This window comes from Sceloporus occidentalis, unplaced genomic scaffold (genome assembly GCF_023333645.1).
Source record: "Sceloporus occidentalis isolate IW3139 unplaced genomic scaffold, rSceOcc1.0.p SCAF_3, whole genome shotgun sequence".
In the NCBI taxonomy this organism is placed as follows: domain Eukaryota; kingdom Metazoa; phylum Chordata; class Lepidosauria; order Squamata; family Phrynosomatidae; genus Sceloporus; species Sceloporus occidentalis.
The window spans coordinates 198,008,219-198,027,281 of NW_028316983.1; the positions used below are offsets into that span (position 1 = coordinate 198,008,219).

At 37.4% G+C, this 19,063-nt stretch overlaps 1 protein-coding gene across 10 annotated transcripts in view; it reads right to left on the minus strand.

Moving 5' to 3' along the window:
- Nucleotides 1-19,063, minus strand: part of ST18 (ST18 C2H2C-type zinc finger transcription factor) — a 291,729-nt gene that overhangs the window by 62,823 nt on the left and 209,843 nt on the right. For all 10 annotated transcript variants that reach the window (XM_089517297.1, XM_089517296.1, XM_089517295.1 and 7 more), the window contains 2 exons: nt 6,871-7,049; nt 1,119-1,910 (listed from right to left, as the gene is read on the minus strand). In XM_089517297.1, coding sequence (XP_089373423.1) covers nt 1,119-1,910; nt 6,871-7,049 — 971 coding nt within the window. The remainder of the gene's footprint in view (nt 1-1,118; nt 1,911-6,870; nt 7,050-19,063) is intronic.

The following is a 19,063-nucleotide window of genomic DNA, read 5'->3' on the forward strand; positions in this document are numbered from 1 at the left end:
ATTTATCATTGATGCATATCTGCATAAATGAGAACTTATAAAGCTGTTCATGATTGCCTTAATTTATATAATATGATAGATACATCTGATATGAAATAAGGTATTATAATGTAAGATTGATACATTCATTCATTAACTCATTCATTCATTTGTTTGGTCATTTTTTTAACTGAGTGTTTTTCTTAAAATAATTTCCATTTACCAAAATGTTCAATATGCAAAGCACACACTGCACTTAGGCTTCATTGTTAAGGATTATCATGACAGTGAGCATTCTAAGGCAAGGAGCATAAGAGCCCTTTGATATTCATAATGTCACTGAATGACTCAGCTCTAACAGAGAACTGAGAGTTTCATAGGGACTCCATTGCACCTAGAAAAAAAAATCTGAATATAACAATATATTATATAATGAATATGGCTGTTCTTAGTAGCATATTATTACATGGTAAAATAATATTTCTTTAGTATTTTCTACTTTAACTTATAGAATCTAATTATGTCTTCCTGCAATAATCAAGATATAGACTACAGAAAAAGATTTACACTTTTCTCCATGGTTGTGGCAATATAATTATCATTGCACATTCCTGATTGAACTATAAAATCCATAATCCCCAGGCCAATGTCTGGGGAAACAAACAAAATATTTTCCCCATTATCTTCATTTCCTAATTTACAGCAGAAGAGCTAAGTTTCTGGACTAGGTTATAGCAAGGGATAACTGTGAGGAAATAGTATGGACTCAAATCACTGACTGTTAAATTGGTGGGCTGTGATCTAGCAGAGATAGAGGTCTGTGGGATAAAAGCAGGGTAGCTATGTGCAAGTCTTTAGCAGTGGTCCAAACATGCCTAGAAGAACAGGTCCTTCTGTAAATCAAGATAATGAAAGCATAAAGAAGAGTCTTTTCCTACTCACATGTTCCATTCAGTCATGGGCAGTATGCAATGCAGGAAGAGATCCATATAGTCTCTTGCCTAAGAATGACATGTGCTGAAGTACCCAGTGACTATCCCCAAAGGCTAATTTGGAAGTTAAAATACAAAGCACTGTTTCAATAAAATCTACCAACTGTCTAATGTGAATGCCACCATGAACAAGGGAAGTAAACTTACGTTTATTATTATAGATTGTTCTACCACCAAGATCAACCACTTTGGCTTGTCTTCTTTCACCAGCAAGGTGCTCTAGTAGAAACCTGTCCAGCTCTTTGTAGGTGCTATGAAAGACATGACCCTGCTCTGCCTGCAGAGCAATTGCTCGTTCCAGCAAACTCAAATTTTGCTTAGTTTTGTCCAAATCAAAAGACATTTCAGTATTTTCTGACATACACTCCTCTTCCTCACTGTCTGGCAATGGATTCTGAAGCCTGTTACTGAAAGACTCCACATGTGACTCCTGTGATTCTTGCAGCCCTGTTTCTGAGTTGCAAACTGTTTCTGAACTGTTGAAATCTACTGCTTCACTTTTGACTCCTGGCACTTTTAAGATATCTTGCTCATTATGTCCTACAATGTATTTTTGATTTAAGGGAAGTTTTAAGCTTGTCTCTTCAGAGAAATTTGAGGAACTTTCCCATTCGTTGTCCAGCATTTCTGAATTACTTTCATTATCCTCAGAGGAACAGTACTGTGGATCAGAAATGTGAATTCTGTCTCTGCTTACTGAAGAGCTGATCACGTAACATTCATTAACATTCTTATTCTCTGTTTTTAAGGATTGACTGCAACTCTCGCTTAGTTTTTCATCTTCTGGATGATTTGGTGCATCATTTACTATTTTTTCAACAGTACTTAAAGATTTGGTTATTAAGTCCTGGTAACTAGTGTATTCATCTTTCTTTTGATGATCATTTTCTTGCATATCCAAATTAGTGATAGTTTCTGCTTGTGTTATAGTGGTGTCTTCTAAATAAGAGAAAAAAGAAAATTAAAATTGTTTATATTTTGGCCACACTCTACAAATCATTTATTAGTCCTGTTCACATTAGTTGAATTATTCCAGTGTTAAGTGATCAAAGACCACAAGATTGGCTATATAACTAAGTAGTAGCAAACATCATACTAAATGAACATTCCTGGTCATTTTAAACTTTAAAATTTATTAGAGATGCTCAGTTCAGATGGCTAAAGTGTTGTCTTGTGAATGTACAGAAAGGATCCATTCAACAATTATGTGTTTCCTCCATCTTATTCTCATCTCATATGTAACCCCAAGGCAGTAAATAGTAATTCAATTGTGATATTGATTCCGGATCAAAGTACCACGCAATTGTTTCAATTGTATTTTATTTCTTCCTGGCATGTTAATTTAAACACACTTTGTGAATGATCTGTAAGTCTAGGATTTATACGTGCTAAGCTCCCACTGATAATAGTGGGGGCATTTGTCCGAAAACTCTGCTTAGACTTCTCTGCTTAGAGATTTAAAAATTCTACTGTGGTTTCAAAAGATATGGAAAGTCAGTGTACCATTTTCAGAGGTTATTCCTGTTAATTCTTAATCCTCTGCTATTAAATTAATGCAGTCCTCAGAATGTGAGTGAGAAGATATTAAACTCAGATGAACATTCTGTTACAATTAGTACCATGGCTGAAATTCAATTGCTAGTCCTAACTCAAGCCACCAAATCAACTGCTACAAGTATGCCAAACTTTGTGCAAACCCCCTTGATTCAATGAGTCTACTTTAGTTGTAACTAGCAATTGGAAGTAGGCTGTTATTGAACCAAAATATTCATAATGATTATCAGACACAGTACCAGCCATTGAACCATCCATCCATCCACCCACTTCCTTACTAGACTGTACATGTCAGTAAGGGAAACAGAGTAGAAATTACATTGCCAAAATGACTGTGAGAAAAGTATGCATTGTAAATTGACTTATTGCTATGAAGCTAAAAATCTTTGAAAAGTTCCAAAGAAATGTAATGCTAGATGGTCATCTGTCGGGGATGGTTTGATTTAGATTTCCTGCATGGCAGGGGGCTGGATGGCCCTTGCAGTCTCTTGCAATTCTATGATTCTATGATTCTATGCTTAGACTTGACCCCTTTATAAATTTTAGTTGTTGATGAAAATGTCACTATCCTGACTTTTCATTAACAATCTTCATCCTTACTTTTTTGTGGATTTTTCGGGCTACATGGCTGTGTTCTGGAAGAGTTTATTCCTGACATTTTGCCAGCATCTGTGGCTGGCATCTCTCATGATGCCAGCCACATATGTTGGCAAAACTTCAGGAATAAAGTACTGTATTCCAGAACACAGCCACATAGCCTGAAAAACCTACAAATAACTATGGATACCGGCCATGAAAGCCTTCAGCTTCACAATCTTCATACTCCTTCATAGATTAGATTCCTAGCATGTTTTTGTAAAAAGAAACAAACAAACAACAAAATCCAAAATGAATGCTTTGGATCCTTTTTTGTTACTAGAAGATCCAAATTATTGTTGACATGTTCTCAATAGCTACAGTAGCTATAGAACTGCATAATGCATGAGAGTATGAGACAGAATCTAGATTTAAAAAAGAGAGAGAAAATAACAGATTTTGGTTTTCTGTAAGCAAAGTATATGTGCGTTTTGTGTTAAGAAACATTTTTTTAACTTTGAAATCACATCAAGAAACAATCAGAAGTAGAGGCTTTATAGAAAGGGCCTCAAATACTGAAAGACAAATGCTTTGTGTTTCGTTTATTTTTTTTTTGTTGAACACTTTTTCCCCCCTGACAAGGACACTCTACAGTACATCTCCATCATCTTCTTTTCTGGTAATTATCTCCCTAAAATCAACACTGGCCTGCCAGGATCAAGTAAATATTACCATAGTAACTAAAAGCATTTTTGGATGCAGAGAAGAATTTAGCCACAACACTAGCCCCTTCAATAATGCTGATTATAGGGTGCATTCTTTTGTTGGGATGTATTCAACACAAACTGGACCGTTCCACATTTTACTTCCTAGATCAAAAGAGAGACAGAGCGAGACAAACAAGCTTATAATAAAAGATAAGATGGCCGGATTCTATGTGGATTCCATATCAGACCAATTCTGAGTTTAAATAATAAATTAAATATAATTTAAAAATGCAAATGAAGTTTTGTCTCAGCAACAGTGGGCTATTAAGAGAAAGTGAAAAGGTTTATCATAATTTCGAAGTATTATCAACTACTGAAAACAAATAAAAAGCATTTTCAGTGAATATGTCCAATTCATTGAACTATTCTCTCAATCCACTTAACTACCCACATGTGTACAATAATGATTTATAGACATTATACCTAATTATGCATATTTGGGCTATGGTGGAGTGCCTAACAAAAGCTCTAGAAAGCAACAATTACCTCTGTTGCTTAGTTACATAGTTTAAAATATTCCTATTAAGTGCAGATTATTGTGGAAGGGAGGAGGAGGACACAAATGCACATGTGCTACCACAATGCTTTTCACTTTACCGGCTGCCAAACTGTTAGAGTTTTGGGTCATTTCCAGTTTACATAATTGTTTGGTTCAACTGTTTGTTATACATTAAAAGAAAATATTTATTAATTCTTTCTTAGGCATTTTCTTCAGAAAATCAGGGCCCATCCTCTCATAAAGTGGCACTTTTTGGAACCATTTTGCTATATTTGCTTTTTTGTTGCTGCTGGCATGCACTCTGGTGCAACCATATTTTTTAGAAGTCCACACTTCTAAAGTTGCAGATTAATTCTGAGTGGACAGAAAGCAAAAGCTTGCAAAACTTTTGTAAGTGTGACAAATAAAATAACAAAGGTACATATTGGTCCAAAACACACTGCAAAAATAATCTGGTCTAAGACCGCGTTAATTCCCTCAGCTCAGTGCTGGGGAAGCATGGGAGTTGTAGTTTATTGTGATACCAGAGTTCTCTGACAGAGGTGGCTAAATGCCTCATAAAACTACAGTTCCCAGAATTCCCTAGCATTGAGCCAGCGCAGTTAAAGCGATCTCAAATTGGATTATTTCTGCAGTGTGTTTTGGACCCTTGTTATATAATAAATGCATGCATAAAACAAGAACCAATAAAGATTGGTATTTTGGTCCCAATTTTGTATGTTTAGTATCATCAAACAACCATGAAAGGGATGCAAAAGACTTTGTAAGTAGACACATCATATTAAGCAGAAGCTCATCTTTTAGACTGTGTATTTTTCCCCATAAGCAGACAATATTGTACCAACAATGTCACTCAGTTTATATGTTGCTAGTACATGGTGTCTCTGTTATACTGTTTTTATTTTCTGCAGAAGATGAAAAAAAAAACATTAATTGTCTTTTAGGAATATCAGTTTCTTCTTTACAATACCAGTTTTAGCAAGTTTAGAAAGAAATGGTTAGAGTCCTAACATAATTTCCACTCTCTTCACCCTCATGTTGCCCCCTCACACTCACTTAAGAGATATCTTCCTTTACCTATTTGAACCATCTTTTATCTCTTGTATCATGTCATAATGGAGTATGACAACATAGTACATTACTATAATTTCACACAGAGGCTGAGATAAAAAAGGAGAGCTGCACCATTGTCTGTGCCTCTGGCGTGTTACCTGCTCAGCTCTAGACTTCATGAACACTGGAAAATAATATCCAAAAGCCACAAATCAGTGATACCTTTATTTGAACAACTAAAATGCCCAAAATATATTATGCAAGCTTTTGAAGCTCCACTGGCTTTTTCATCAGGCAAAAGTGTTAAGACTAGCTGTCCCAGGTGACTGGTAGACTCGTTCATAAAGGACTGTTCATTTGGACAGTGTGGTGATGCTGTTATCATTGATTCTGCACATGTTGGCCTGCATATAGAGAGCTAAAGGCTGAACAGAGCTACAGTCATCAAACCTTCTCTCCAGTGATGTGATACTATTCCCAGTTCTGTGGCCTGGAGCAGTCCATACAATTGAGACTCAAGTGTTTGTCAGTATCCTCTCCTCTATTCTTCCATGATTAAATTATTGAGCTATCACAGGACAGCAGTACTAAAGGGTTGAATATAGCAAGAAGAAAAGGATGTGATTTGCTCATGTGTCAATTTTCAAGGCCTCTGTCTTTGCCTGTGCTACCAACAAGCAGAAGGCAGTCTGCACAAATAAATCCATCTAAATACAAATAACTGTTTCCAGTTCTAAATCAGTGTTTCATGTCAGTAATGGACTGGAGGTAGAACATGTTGAAGCTTAAGTCACAGGACACAGAGATGCTCCGGTCAGTAAAAAGGTAAGGAATGGAACAGATTCAACCTGTCTTGGATGGAGTTACAGTCCCCTTGAAGACTCAGGCTTCAGTTTCAGTTTCTTCCCTGGCCCTGGATATCCAGGTTTCTGTGGCAGCTAGGAATGCCTTTGCACAGCTAAGCTAGTGCACAAATTGTTCCTGGTCCCGGAAACACCAAACTTGGCCAACGTGATACATGAGTTAATTAAGGGATTATTTGGCTACAAGGAGAATATGACTCCCATGTTATATAACAAGTGCATTGACTAACAATCTACTAAACTACTGATTTTGAATTGGTACCTAAAAAGCCTCAACTTTGGTCCAGGCTGTCTGAAAGACAGTGTCTTCCTATTTCAGTCTGCCCTGGTTTGAAGATTCCTGAGAGACCTTCCTGCTGTCTAGGACTTTCTCCAGATACAATTAACTGGACATTTGTATGGCTGAAAGTCCCTCATATTAATCACATGTATTTGTTAGTCTCAGCAATCACACAAAAGTTTTAAAAAATCACCCTTCCTCACAAGTAACACGATTATTTCCCTTACACACACACACACACACACACACACTTTTCCCACTGAGAGCATTAGACTTGCATTCATTTGGAACCAATAATCCTTGATACCTGTTTGGCCAATGTTGCTTTTGTGCTGCAGTTCTGTCTTCTCCTCATTTTTCCCCTTGCCTTCCAGACTGGGGCTGTAATGGCGTGGTTTCATTAATAGAGACTTCCTTTTGTTCACTGGAACTCCCCAAAGCTGCTCTTCAGCTTTTCTCTTCTTTGCCATGGAGCTTTTGTAGGCACTGCATTTGTGTGAAATATTGACAGTGGAAAAAATTAATATGAAATACATTGTATAGATCTAGATTTTGTTTTAAAGAAGAGAAAGAAGACAAAATCACAAGGACTAATATGATTACAGTAGTAAACAGCTGGATCTTTGCATTAGATTTAGAAACTAAAGCTGTGTCTAAGAAACTAAAGAGGAAGGTACAGTTTAACTTCACACAATTTCTTTTTCATTGCTACTAAAAGTAACTGGGGGGGGGGGGAGACTGAAGAAGCTCTAAAGCATCCTTAATCCTGTGTAAAACATATGTTAATCTAAGCTATATTCTGGACTGCACTATATCCACACAGGAAAGGATAATAAAAGATTTATAGTGCTTTGCTAATCCCTAGAAAGAGCTAATGTAGAAATTACACTACCAGTTACATGTGTCAACTTTGCTATGCTCTGATGGACTGGGTTAAAGGATGCAACTTTCATCAGTGATCCCTGTTGTTTCTCATGCCTGAGATGTTTCAGATGGATAGACAAACAAAAGAGTAGAGTTTCAGTTCAAAACTCTATTTGAGCTATTGCTGACCAACTTGAAATAATGAGACCAGACACATAACATGGGTTGTAAAAATGGGCCACTTTTATTTGAATTAAACTATTTAACTGTTTTTCAAAATTTGCAGAATTTGAAGGGATTAACCTGGTGCAGGAGCAGCTGAAGCAGGTGGTCTATTCCTCAGACCTCCTCCTCAGCTTCCTCTGGGCAAAACACTTTAACTCCAAGAAAAAAACACCCATAATTGGGTTATTCCTCAACCAGATCGCATCTGGAATGTTAAGCTGAGACTGGAATGTTAAGCTGAGACTTCCTCCCTCAACTCACATTACTTGAGTGAGAATTATATCCCAGCCTAGCCCTAAGGAAGGTATCTCACCATCTCCCTATTCACATGACCTTGAGAGAAAGTTTAAGAGGCCTAACCTTCACCCAAAGAGGGTGCCAAGATGTTCACCAGACAGCTAATTATCCGCCATCAACCGCAATTGACTGCCTATTAAGTCCACAAAGTCCACACCTGAGTCAGTTTTCCAAGTCCCCAAACAACAGTGTGAGATAAGCGAAAAACCTTTAGAAAGGGGAGAAAATTCCTACCTGGCCCAGAAGGGACTGCTAAAGCCACACTGAAGCAGAGGTGGGAGGATGGGACAATGATTCAAAGAGAAAAATGAGATGGGGTACTGTTGGCTATAAATAGAGGGACCATTCTAGCCAGTTTCAATAAGCCTACCAAGAGTGGTGAGACTGCCTTGGTGTCTTCCTCTGTTTGCCAAAGGCTGCATCTAAACTGCAAAATTAATGCAGTTTGACCCTGATTTAACTACCGTGGCACAATGATATGGAATTCTGGGTAATTCTGTGAGATATTTAGCCTTCTGTGACAAAGAGCTCGGGTGTCACAACACACTACAAATCCCAGGACACCATAGCATTGATCCATGGCCATTAAAGCAATGTCAAACTGCATTAATTCTGCAGTGTAGCAGCAGCCTAAGAGAAAGGATTCTGTACTGACTTTGGGACTGAAGGTATAACTGGCCATGCAGAGGTGTGCTGCACTACATTTTACATCCCAGTCCAGTGAAAATTAACAAAATCTTAGTGATAAGAACTGAGAATCAGCATATGAGGATATTTGAGTTGGTGAATCAGCATAGGTCAAACATAAGAAAACCCCATGATAGGTCTACTTTAGGGTCGTCATAAGTCAGAAACAACTTGAAGGCACACAACAACAACAACAACAGAAGTCTGCCATCATCCTCTGAAAATTCTCTACTCTCACTTTTTAAAAAAAGGAAAGCAATATTCATTGTCTGTTGTTCTCTCCCAGTTATGCAATATGAATAATAGCATTTATATTATAACTGTTACAGATGAAAAACTGCATTTATGGATCAGTGTAATCCACTCATTGGTCGCTGGACCCCAGCTGCCCTAGGGAGCATCGCAAATCTACATGATGCCCCTGGTTGCTAGATTTTGCATTTGGCTCATTGATCTAGCAGAAAGATTTGCAAAAATCCCTCTCTCCAGACAGCTTCTTGTTGGTTACACATATTATGAGGCTCAACAGCATAAATTAATCCTTCCAAGGTAACTTATGTGCACTAAATTGGCTCCTGTTCTGATTGTTTTGGATGGGAGCATATGACTAACTTAAGCTTTTTGCTTTTTTTCTTTAATCCGTTCTGGCAAAGCATCTTCTTGGCAATCCACCATTACAAATATGAAGGACATGGAAACAAACGTGAAGATCCACACTGCTGCAGAAGTTAAAGTCCAATTGATGTGCATCTGAAATGGTAAACTGTATGGGTCTGTCATAATGCTTCACAAAGCATGAGGCCAAAATAATGGATCAATTCCAGTCCTTCCATTTTAAATCACTGTGGTACATATGACATATTTATCTGCTACAGCAAGGTAACTGCAACAGTGTGGTAAGAGTACATACCTTACATGCAAAGACTATTAATAAATGTTAGCAGAGTAATTAAAATGATGTACCAAGTTTCTGCTCTCATATAACCATTTTTTAAAATGAAAAATCTCTTGTAAACTATTTTGCTGTGACAGATTAGTTCAAAAGATGACAGTGAATTCAGATGCATATATGCAAAATAACTTACAAAATTATTGGAAAGTAAATAGGAAATAACATTTCACAGTTTTCAAAATTCAGCTGCTTTCACAGTCACATCATTTAAAAAACGTTTAGTCTATATGCTGTCACTATAATCTGTATGCACTCAGGTGCACCCATGAATGTTAATATTAAGTCTACTCATGTGAGGTTTTGGTAGAGCAGCTTATGCTCATGTTAGGTTTGTTGTAGACATCAGGACCAGAGCTTGGAAACATCTTGGAAACATCTAGTTACTAACAACTAATTACATGTTGCAATTACCTATCAGAAACAACTAATTATCTTTTACAAATATTTATTTGTTGTTGTTAACTGCTATCAACTTCAGCTTGTTTGTGTGTGTGTGTGACAGAATATGTGACTGCTTTGTGTTCCCTTTTAAATGTGGCAAATTGATACAAGTGAATGCTTTTGCTACAATGTGTGAATGCTTTTGCTACATATGTGTATGTAAGGAGAGATGACATTCTAGGGTGGCAATTGGAGGGAAAGCAAAGAAAGAGGATGCAGAGATGGAATTCTGAGGTGAAGTATTGTTGTTGTTGTTGTTGTTGTTGTTGTTGTTGTTGTGACAGATTATGTGCATGCTTTGGGCTGGAAGGGAAGGGAAGAGGATGGCATCCAGGGAGGAAGCAAGGGCTTTGAAGGTGGCATTTGACTGAAAGCGAAGGGAAGGGAAGAGGCTGACATCCGAGGGGGGGGGATTCAGAGATGGCATCAGGCTGGAAGGGAAGGGAAGGGACGAAGCTGGCATCTGGGGGGGGGGAGGCAAGGGCTTCGGAGGTGGCATTGGGCTGGAAGCGAAGGGAAGGGAAGAGGTTCCAAAGAGGAGGACATGCTGGGCTGAAAGCAAAGGGGAAGCTAAAAGCTGGCATTCAGAGGGAAGGTTGTGGAAACCCATGACTTTGGGGGAGTCCCACTCTCTCAGCCAAGGCAATGGCAAATCTCCTCGGAACCAGTCTTGCCATGAAAACCCCAGGATGGGGTCGTTTTAGGGTTGTCATAATCTGCAATGACCCAAATGCACACACACACCTGGAGGTTATTAAATTTGACAAGTTGACAGAATATGCGCACACTGCCGCCAGTTGTTTTTTTAAAAAGGAGGGGAGAAAGCGCCCATTCAGTTGGCCAATGGTTGTAGGATATGTCACCTTTGACGAAAGCGGAAGTGAATTTGATTGACAATAAAGGAGGCTCCATTTTTAAACAGTACAACAAATGTGAACTTCAGAGGGGCAAATTGCATCGATCAGAGTAATGGGTAGCCAAAACTTCTATCCAGCCAAGGAATAACTTTGGAATACCTCCCTATGCACAGAGATTTTGGGAAGGATATTGAAATAAAATACCAGAAGTTGTTCCAGTGTTTTCAATTATCTTTGCAGTGTTAAGTTCTATATCGGTAAAGATTCAATTTCATTTTAAAGAAATCCAGTTTATTTCACATGCCCCATTATAGTTTTCAACACTAATTTTAAAGGTAATTATTTTAATTGCTATAATGTTGTTGTGAAGATAATGTATCACATTATTTAATATGATACTGATTAAAGGTACTTTGTGGGGAGGGAAAGTTTGACTGTTGGACATTTTCTATAATTTGAATTTGAATTTCTATAATTTATAATTTGAATACTGATTTTTTTTTATTTAAAAGTAACAGATATGTAGCAAATGTTGCTAACAATTACTCTAACAATTTCATGTTACAGTACTCATTAAAATGATTGATGTTAACAAAACAATTTACTCTTGCTGTTATTTCTCTCTGTCTTGGGTGTTACCAGACAAATCACTTAATCCTCACACTATGGTGTTGTGATATTTTCAAGCTAGGATGATGCAAGAAAGGAAGAGAAAATGGTGGTGAAATGACACCAGAGAAGGAGCACTTGGTAATTGCTAACAGCCATGAAGAGTTGGCTGGTGGATGGCTGCTGTGCGGGCCACAAATCCTCTCCAGGTTTTATTGGTGCTTTTCTTGTAGTTCCTCTGAGTTGTAGTAGAACTCTGCTGGTGAAAAGATGAGGCACAGCACTAACTTCCATTACAAGATTAAACAGCTGCAGGAGGAGCAGCTGAAATCTTAAATTGTGTCAGCATAGACTAAATATCTGCCAGCAGGGTTGCACTCTTCTGGTACTACTACACAATCCTGAACTGAACTGAACACTACCACAGTGAAGCAGTGAATGCACATAACTGTCACCCCATTGCAAAATGCACAATGAAAAATACGCAGTAGACAGAGGCATTGTGCAATGTACATTGACGCAAAACTCTAGTGCATTTTTACATATGGACAATGGCTTTGCATGCAAGACCCTGCTCCTGCCACTATCAGCTGGATACCTCTGTTCCAAATGGTCCAAAAATGTCACTCTGCATACATAAGACAACGTATGACTGCTTATGTCACCAGCAGACGTGGATCCACCAAAAGTGGATTCTGTGGCCTTGCGGCAAAGGATCTTACAGTTGATCCTGCAATCATCAAAATACTTTTAAAAAGTGGCTTTGGGTTGTCTATCAAGATATATTTCACACACTCCGTAAATGTTACTTTTTCTTTTACACAAAATCATCATAGGAAATCTTCCCATCTTCATGGGAAAGCAATGGGCACAATTTTAATATCCACACAAAATTATTCAATGCTATTCAGTTTAAGGTGGTCATTCTTGCCATCTTTAATTTTAGATGAACTTCAGCATTACCATTTGTCCTATTTATCACACCATTAAAGCTGCTTAGTTAGTGCCAATGGAAATTGTAGTCCCTTAGAAGAAGAGTCAGCTACACCAAGTCAAAGATCCAGCTAGTCTACAATACGAAGCTTCTGGACCCCCCTCCTTTGCAAAAAAAGAACTCTCTTCCAGTTCCTTCGCAACAACTGATATTCACCATGACTAGAAATCACAGACAGAATTATCCTGTATGCATTTGACCTGGCTGTTAGTCTCTTTTATTGTTTTATCCTGTGAAATGCCATGTACATTTATTTATGATTATATGAATAATGATGATGATTATATATCTAGACCTTTTTAAAAGCCATCTAGCATTGAAAGCTACATTCTGTGGCAGCAGATTCCTCAAATTAATTATGTGTTTTGTGAAAATAATTACTTAATTAGAAGAAATACAGTGGTCCCTCCACATTCACTGAGGTTAGCGTAACAGAACTCCCCGTGAATGTGGAAAAACCACAAATAAAAAACCACTGATATTTTTACCTGAGAGAACACATCTCCAGGTCATCCAGTGAAATTCTATGGTCAATATCTGACACATGTTGATTATAGAATCATGCTGGAGGCCCTACAAATGCCTAGAGAGGTGTTTTCTCTAGAAACTTCTATGTTTTCCAGCAAAACTCTATGATCAGATTAAAGCAGAATCATGATGGAGGACCTAGAGATTTCTAGATAGAACATATTGATCAAAACAGCAAGTAGTCAAATCCCCAAAAGTCAAAGCTGCAAATGTGGAGGCATGACTGTATTCCTATGTCTGTTCTGAATCTTCTGCCAGTAAAGTTGATTGACTGACCCTTAATTTGAATATTATGAGAGTGGTTATTTCTGTTCACCTGCTTTACACCTTGCATTGTTTTACAACTATATCTCTCATTGCTTGCCTGTTTGTAAACTAAAAAGTAGAGATGTGAATCCAGTTCAGCCAAATCCCAAAACTAATTGGGTCGATTTAACGAATGTAAATGAGGTCCAGTTGGATGATCAGTCCAGCTCACATTTTGACTATTCTGAACTGGCTTGGACTGATTTGGTGATCCGCACAATATATATAAATATATATATATATAGTGTCTCCTTGGCATGCAAAGACAATATCATTTAAGGAAAACACTAGAATAGTGATGGGGATGAGAGGAAAAGAACTGGGCTTTTTTCTTTGACAGGTTTGATGTGCTACCAAATCTCAGAAGGACTCTTCAGCACCACTCTTGGGCAGGGATCCATTATTGGGCTCCTCCAGACAGGGCAAATGAATTGGGAGATTTGAGTATTTTCTGTTGTAGTTCTTGGAATGGTACATTAAAAAAAAACACAGAAGAAAGCAAAGTAAAAAAGCAAGGCAAAGCAAAGCAGACCTATCTGTCTGAATCTGAAAAATTTAGGTCCTTCTGAGGGGGCTACCAGACTTCCATATTTCATGTCCATTAAAAATATTTTTGAAGTTTGCAGTCATTTTTATTTTCTAATGAAAATGAATGGGAGCTATAAATATTTGGATCCACAATGGGCTGGATCTGATCTGAATCAACCCCACCTAAGGAGATTATCACATGCAAAATCTGCTCGGGTTAACAGGGGTTGTAACTGTCAGTGATGGATCTTATCCCATTTCCCCATGCCCAGGCAGTAGGTAGCCTGTATCCAACCCAGACTTCTCTGGCACCTTTTTAAGAATAGGAAAATCCCGTTCTTGAAAAGGTGCTAGAGAGGCTCAGATTAGATATGGACTGCCTACTGTTCAGGCATATGGCAATGTGATAAGATCTGTCACTGATGGTTACAACCCATGTATAACCTGGGGTGGATTTCATGTGCAGTAATCTCCTAAATCAATGTTAAATACAAATCACTGAATTGGGTTAAGAACAGAACTGGGGGTCCTTTGCACAGAACTATTAAAAACTTCAAGTCTTGAATTCTATTATTAGTTCCAATTAGAGTGGACCCATGATATCAGCAGTATTCACATATGTATATTTATTAAGTCTAGTCAGGAGCCTGAGTTCTATATTTGCAAGAATTTTGTCTTGTACTCAACAATGCTCAACTATTTTGGTTTTCTGGTTCTGCACTGTCTGAGGTCTACATTACTCTTTGCCTGAAAAAAAAAACCTTAAGCAAAACAAAGTTGCTGGTACTATCAAGGGGGAGAGCCAGTGTGGTGTAGTGGCTTGAGCATTGGACTACAACACTAGAGTTGAGGATTTGAATCTCTGCTTGGACATGGAAACCCACTGAGTGACTTTAGGCAAGCTCAGAGGGAGGAAAAGACAAACCCCATAATAACAGTGGCAACAACAAGAACTAGGATCAGGGGAGAGAATATATGACTATATAAATAATTATAGAATCTTTGAGCTGGAAAATGCACATACTTGAAATTTTCTGCCCAAATCAGAACTGCTTTGTTGTACATTTGTACTGATTTATTTCACATTATCTCTTTTTTATGCAGTGGCACAGTAGGCAAGGTTGGGTTCCTTTGATAGGCACTTTCATTTAATATTTATTTTGAAAACTGGGAAGCTGTATTAAAATTGGTCCTTCATACTGGAAAATAATATATACTGTATACGATAACAAGTTGTAAAACAACACTTTCATGATTAAGGCCCATAATCTGAATGTCAGTGTTTCAAGGTGCTTTGCTATTCAAATTACCTCTAAAAAGACAGTCACTCTCCACTATAATAATGTTTTCATTTTAAAATAACCTTTCTATGCAACTGATACTTTGATTGGCTAAATATTTTCAGATCCTTCTCATTAAATTCAAATAGAAAGAACACCAGTTAAGCTAAGATGGGAAGAACTCTGTGAGTATCTGTGTGTGTGTTTGTGTGTGTGTGTGTGGTGTGGTGTGGAAGAAGGTAGAGGGAAAGAAGGATACACACAAACACAGAAAGAGAGGGGGGATATTTTCTTAACCCTGGGGGAAAATGAATAACACTGTTTTCACCAGAAAAATACTAAAAAACTGGAGTAAATTAATAGAAATTTAATAAAATTGGAAACAGGTTTTTAAAAAAGCTTCATTTTGGTTTCCACTTTCCTAGGTGATCTCCATTTTAATGGGAATAACAAACAGCATCCTATGGCAGTTATAGAATTCCAAGCCTCTTAGCATGGAATCCAGTGGGTGGTGCTGGAGTTAAGAGTGATATTGGCCTTTAAATTAAATCACATGGTATCAAGGTGTCAAGCCTACAGATCCAGAAGCTGTAGCACTTCGTAAGGTTTAGGCATGGCTGGACCATGCCTAAACCTTACTAGAAATATAGCCACATTGGAAAGGCTGTGTCCCTTGGAAATAAAATGTTTTGCAACAGGTAGTTGCAACTTTTTTTGTGATTCCTTAATCTTTTGCAAATATTAAAATCCACAAAACAGTGACACCATGCTTTTTATTTCTCAGTATAAGGAGGAGCTGTTGCTGAGTGCTCTTTAGGTTTTGTTGGTCAAGCAATTACAAATCCAACTGACAATCATATTGTCTAAATCACATTTTATGAGCTTTTTTTCAAGGATATCATGGGGGACCTTTTCAAAGGTCTTACTGAAATCAAGATACACTACATCCACAGCACCCCCTTCATCTACCAAGCCTGAGACTATCACAACAAGAGATAAGATTAGCCTGGCAAGACTTGTTTTGAGAAACCCATGCTGATTATTAATAATTACAGTACTATGTTTTGTTTAATGTGTTATATAATAGCCAGTGCTATTGCTTTTTAAAAGTTGTTTCATATAGATGGGCAGACATGATGCCATGCTTGAATGCACATTAATGTGATATAGGATTTTTAGTTAGCATTTTTTAAATTCAGCTTTCATCCACAGCTTCTTTAGAGTAGATGGCTGAGGGGAAATAATAATAGAAGGCTTATTAATAGCTTTAGCAAGAGGTTGTGAATTAGTTATCAAGGGCAGCCTTCTTAGATTGTCAACTGGCAATAGGGAGAAGATGGGTGGAAATTAACCAGAAAAGACACATAACTATCCCCATTTTTTGCTGCCTTTTTTTCTGTAGAAGAGGCATTCTCTAGTAAATATAACAGCCTAATAATGTTGTGCTCAATGGTAAGATATGGACAGCCTCTTCAAAACATATAGTATTTTACTTCTGGGATTCTTTCTTGATGGATAGCATTACTGCTGTGTGTGTGTGTGTGTCATTCTTCTACCAAAGGTCATGCTACCAGCTACTTTCTTTCAGTTAGCTTCTAAGGTGCTACAAGATCCCTTTGCATACTAAATTTCCAGATTGACATGGCTATGTCTTGAGTTCTTCAGCTCAAACACTTAAAAATATATTGTAAAAGACAATCCTTTGGAAAGCAATGGCATTTATTTCTATGTAATAGGTTAACAGATCAGAATAATGGAAACTCTCTCTCTGAGATGCACACACATGCATTTGCAAAGATACGTCAAGCTGTAGTTTGTCAAACAGTAAACCTATAATTTACCATCTCTATTACTCATCTCATAAATTCTACCGCTAATAGTTTTGTTGCTATTTATCAATGGTCTGCTTGTTGTTATGGAACACTGGTTCAGCTGTCAAGGTTATTGGAGAATTTGAGACTCATCAAAAGAATGAAGTGGAGGTTTTTTTTTTTTTAATGAATTAGGACACAGTATCATTTTATTCTCTCAATAGGAACAGAACTTCTGATAAAATAGTGAGAAAAGTAAACTTTTTTTATTACTTAAGGCATTCATAATGGATGGTACAAAAAGGACCAAGGGCATATAAAATTTAAATTAATACACTGAAAATGTTTAGCCTGGTTTCGGCCTATGCATGAATCCTTGTACTACAGTGAACAACCTGTTTTTCCAATGCAACTTCACACAACATGACATTATGCCATCTCTGAGGAACATTCTGATAGTGTTTGAGGGCAATTTCTTCAGCCTGGTTACTTAGGATCAGAATGTTAGACTGAAAACCTTTTCAGTTACACTGATTTGAATTTAATTTATTCTGATATAAATGTGCTCATATATATTCTGATATAAACATGTTCATGTAATACAGTTAGTCTGAATTATATGGAAGAAGCTGTGATATGTCATCAAACCAATGGTCCATCTAGGCAAGTACAATCTATACCAGTTAGCAGAAACCCATGAAGATTTCCAACAAAAGTCTTTCCTGACTAATTCAGCCTCCTGGTAACCCTGGTGTTACTGAGCATTGTGCTGTTCTCACCACTCTTCCCAGTTTCCACTGCTTTCAGTATTTCCTTTGCATGATTCCTGATTCCAGCAAAGTGGTATGAAATTCTCAAAAGGTTTTTTTTTCTCATTTGCATCAATCCTGATTCCAGTAAAGAAGTAGTAAATCATGAAAGTAAGTAACATTTATGTAGATATTGGCTTAAATAAAAACCAGTTCAATGATAAAATGGTTAATTATCCTCTTATGTGACTTGCAGTGTTTTGTAACTATAGGGAAAATATGATTAAGTGGAAAAGGCTGGCAGATAGAAAGACAGACAGAGATAGAGATATCAGATGGTGCAAACACAGAAGGATGTGTTGTTGTTTTTTTTAAAAAAATACCGAACAAAACATAAATTCCTTTAAAATTATCATAACTCCCTAGACTGCCCTTATCTGAAACTTTATACAAGAATTTTTCTTGTCTGGAGGCACTTCTATGTTTTATGCCATTTGATGGCAGAAGGAAATATAGATTGAGGCTTCCTTAGATATTCAAAAATCTATAATTGTTCACATGGATGGCTTTGACAGTAACCCCTTTGTTTTCTGATGGTTCAATGCATACAAACTTTGTTTCAAGCACAAAATTATTTAATGGATTGGGTACCATCTCCAAGAGATCTCATTATGTGTATACAAATATTCAAAAAGAAAAAGAAAAACCCCTCCAAATTCCCAAACACTTCTGGTCCCAAGCATTTCAGATAAGGTAAACTCAGCCTGTATTGTAAATAGATGCATGTAGGCAAGAATATTCAGAAATCTTCTTTTTAAATAGGTCAAAACATGTTTCTTGAGTGTTGAGAACCCTTGATAAAGTTGGGAATGGGACTTATGAGAGTTTTAAGATTTACTCTACCAATTTTTATCACTTTTTGTAAAGTAAACACAATATTCTGTACAGAAAGCATTATTTTCTTTCTGTATAGGAAATACAATTTTCTGTGAACCATGTGAAGCATTTTCAGGCTAGTCTCTGCAATTCCCCTGGAAAGAAGCAGGGAGGGGGAGAGGTAGAGAGAATTTTCTGGACTCCTGGTCAAAGCAGAAGAGTTCAGTTTGTGGAATAAAAAAACAGCTAAGCTTGGGAAAAAATTTAAAAGAAGGATCAAGAAGAAAAAAATAACTCTTGCAATGGAATGAGAGACTGATTTCTCTGCTTTACATAAGCAAGTCTGTCAAGCAACCAGGGGCTTTCAGAGTGTCAGGCATTTTAGGTCTCATAACCCGATATCTCCCTCCCCACATGGGCCAATATGGAAGGGAGTATTTCTGTTGGGTTGGCTCCTTTTTATAACTGGAGAAACTGGAGCGTGTCCAAAGGAGGG